Source organism: Triticum dicoccoides, chromosome 3A (assembly GCF_002162155.2).
Source record: "Triticum dicoccoides isolate Atlit2015 ecotype Zavitan chromosome 3A, WEW_v2.0, whole genome shotgun sequence".
Classification (NCBI taxonomy): domain Eukaryota; kingdom Viridiplantae; phylum Streptophyta; class Magnoliopsida; order Poales; family Poaceae; genus Triticum; species Triticum dicoccoides.
Window position 1 is genome coordinate 761561948 of NC_041384.1, and position 3791 is coordinate 761565738.

Sequence of the window (3791 nt, forward strand, 5' to 3'; positions counted from 1 at the left end):
TAACATGTTCTTTGTAGTCTCCTCCTCCTTGGGATACTATACATGCATAGACCGTGAGGTACCAAAACATATCTGAGATGACCTATAGAGTGATTGGTGCATAGCCACATCATTGGTTCAACGAGTCTCTGCATATAGCGGAGGAGGAGCATCATGGGCTTTTGAGGAAGCAAGCACGAAACTGTGTGGCGGGGAGGGGGTGCATTGGGAAGGAGGCTCATGAGGCGGAGAGGATGAGGAAGCGTGAACGGACTTGCCTTGCACAAGACTAAGATGAAGCACGTGACAAGAAGGGGAAATGGCACCATGTAACTTGATAGTCTTCTATTTGGGACTTGTACTACCTAATGCCATGAACTTTTATTTGAGAAGCAAGTGTTATTTATCTTTTGAACATGGGAATGTTTTCATTTGTAACCTTACCGCCGCCCACTCTGGCGTTACTTAAATCTATGACCAACTTAATATGTGTTAGGCTTGAAATGGTACCTCAGCCGTCTCTAACAGTAGAATCCCGGCTACCCAAAAAAAAACATTATCTTGTTGAAGGTGGCACACAACAGGACCCTACCGTGTCAATGTTGATGATAGAGTGGTAAGCCTACTCCCAACTTATTAGGCGGTACGGTCTCATGCCCTACGGCCCCAATCGGTGCCACCTTCAAGAAGAGAAGGCCTTGGGGTAGCTAGGACCCTACCTCCAGAGGCACCGATGGTCCCACTCCATGCGCACCACTTACTAAGCTGGCAGTAGGGTATTAAGAGTGAACAAGGCACATTCCAGTGCTACCATACCAAGCATTAACATGTTTGAGCGTACATATCCAGCATTACCAAGTTCAGAAAATAACACATAATTAACAAGTAGATAGACCCATATATTTCATGAAAGTTCACATGACTACAATAGCCTGTCCCATTTCACCAGACATTAATCTAAGAACAATTGTTGATCTAAACTAGCTAGCTAATTACAAGTTGCATTGCGAGTACTAGAACATTAAATGTAGCCGCCGGTGCCATTACCATTGACCACATCCCTGTGCATGCCCCTGCTGCTAGCGTAATCCTGGTGCTTGTGGTTTCTCTTGGCCGGCGGGTAGTGCAACTGTTGGCCTGCTATCTCGTCGCCATGACCCCCGCGGACGCTCTGTAACCCTAGGTGGAACATGCCCTGCATCGTAGCCATTGTGATGGGCATTGCCTCAGCTGGGAGTCCAGACATATGATGATCCATGGCGTGCATGAATGGGAAGCTATTCTGTGCTTCCAACAACTGCTCCATCCCGTTCCCATGGGCATGGTGGTGGTGGTGGTGCGCACAGCCATCCACCGTGTAAGCATCGCTTTCGGCAAAGAGCAGCCTGACAGGGAAGCCGAGACCAAGGTTAGCTGGGTCGAATATGTCGCTGAACTGGCTGTCGTGGGACGGCGTGCTGCCAAAAATGGGGTATTGCAATCTTGGTGGTGAAATGTCGGTGCCAGTGGCATAAGTGGTACTACTAGACATGGTTGGTGTCACGGACGACTTCCCTACCGTAGAGGCTCGGGAGGTGGCTGACACCACCTTGGGCTTGGCCCTACGCTTGGCATGGCGACGATACCCCCCGCCGACGGGCACGTTGCGGAGAACGCCGCCGCGGGTCCAGTAGCGGCTGCAGGAGCGGCAGAAGTGGCGGGGCTGGGTAAGAGAGTAGTTATTAAAGTAGCAAAACTTGGTGTTGGTGGATTCGCATCGCGGGCAGTTGAGCCCTGGAACTGGATGCGGCAACCGCGCCAGCCGCGCTCGCTCCGACATGGAAATCGACTTGTTATTTCTGCCGCGACTGCAATCGCCGTCCCCAGCACCGCCGCAACCATCATCTCCGCCCCCTGCAACGCCGTAGTCGGCCCCGGTTGTGGCCATGAACCCTTTGGGATTATTGTTGTTGCATCCTCCATCACCCGGACCATCGGGTGAAGAAGTGGTAGCACTATGAGTGCTAGTGCCGATTTGTTGCAGCTGCAAATCAACAAGGTGATGAGTAATCAATTAACCATATCGGCCAATATATATATGGAGCTATTTTTTTCTCCATTCGTCCCCGGGATGGGCAGGATGAAGTAGTTTTTGGTAAATCTCGGAAGTTTTGGATTTTTGGTTCGAATAGTTCAAATGAATTTTGACTTTACATTTATTTCAGATAATAACATATAATGTTTGAGCTACATCAGACATAAAGTTCCCTCTTCAAAAGGAGACCCCGTGACCTCTTGGGAGTATAAAGACCGCCGGAAAAAATAGCCCGTTAAATAAATTAGTTTAAGATGTCTCACTAATAGCATGCTATAGCGCGGTATAGCATGCTAAGGATGGTGCTATTTTGCTATAGAACACTATATTTTCATTTATAGAGACCCTATTTGATTTAGCTTTTCTGTTTAAATTCATTTTTTTACCTTTCTGGTATCACAACCCAAGAAACAGTGGTACCTCTTGTGTCTATGAAATTTCAGGTAACTGGTCGGTTACTGTAAATTTCGACCAGAAAAAGAAACCTGATATGGAGTATATTCCTAGATATATATACTTGTTTCTTATGCGAACAAAATCATGAGGGAATATGCAATTAATTAGCAAGCTAGAAGCACGACGATGCATACCTGAAGCTGGTTGTGGTCGGTGTTCCAGAAGTCTGATGAATCAAGGAAGGCAGGAAGGAAGATCATAGCCGGTGATCTAGAGAGAAGAGAAAGTGGGAGGAAGAAACTTAGCAGCAGCTGGGGAAATCAAGCGGAAGAGTACTAGTACCAAGGAAAGGAATGGAAAAAGAAGAGATAAAAAGGACAGAGCAAGGTAGCTAGCTAGCAGCACCCAAATAGATGAGAGAGAAGGGACACACACTCTCTCTAGATATATAGCCTGTGGAGATTTGGAGGAAAAAAGAAGAGGACCCATGTTGTTGTTGTTTTCCTTCATTTGCACACATTTCCTTCTCCAATGTATATGCGGACGTGGCTCAGAGTGCTACCCATGCTAGCTACAGTTTGCAATAAATTAGTTAGTGTACTCTGATTAGCTAAGCTGATAGCTAATTTGCCACCGCATAATTAATCATGCAGGCCACTCCATAGAGTTAAATGATACTAGCAATTTGGTTGGCCTACATATATTTTTTGTTTGAACACTAGCAAGTCATATCACTCACTCTGTTTCGAGACAACCACTTCTTCTCAACAGTCATGTGCTGTCATTTTTAGTAGGAACCAAGTTGTCGTGTCATTTTCATCATTTTTTTCTTTTCTAATTCTATGTTTTCATGATATTGCGTCCTAAAGATGCCATAAAATGTGGGATATGTCAAAGCGAGATGAACTTCAATCTTGACACATGCATGTCATGTATACATAGAGAAAAATTCACAGCGATTTCCAGTATTTTTTTTTCTCCCGAGCGACCTCTAGTCTCTGTGGTGGATATACAACTTAGTTTTGTATGGGAAGGGACTAACATTATATTTCACAACTCAAGTGTTAGTTAAGTTTATTTGGATGATTTGATTGCCAACCTAGTGAAATTTATACGACCAGTGATGCGGTGGTGGTTTTGCGCACACACCAATCGGCACAAAAACAAGATAAAAATAAACATACATTTATTACTAAACAAAAATAAATGTGAATATCAGGACAAAAATAGAAGCGCAATAAATCTATAAGTTTGAACCAAAATTGGGAAACTGTGGATAACTCATAAATAAATTATGAACATTCATGAGTAGTCTATCATAATACTCTTGAAGTTTATTTTA

The 3791-nt window shown here is 44.6% G+C and overlaps 1 protein-coding gene across 1 annotated transcript; it reads right to left on the reverse strand.

Annotated features, from left to right (window-relative positions):
• Window positions 1–882: 882 nt before the first annotated feature.
• On the reverse strand, window positions 883–2843 carry LOC119273716 (dof zinc finger protein DOF2.4-like). The gene is made up of 2 exons (XM_037554793.1): window positions 2644–2843; window positions 883–2002 (listed from the first exon to the last, which is right to left on the reverse strand). The coding sequence occupies exons 1-2, from the start codon at window positions 2707–2709 to the stop codon at window positions 1001–1003; spliced, it is 1068 nt and encodes a 355-aa protein (XP_037410690.1). The 5' UTR covers window positions 2710–2843; the 3' UTR covers window positions 883–1000.
• Between the last annotated feature and the right edge of the window lie 948 nt (window positions 2844–3791).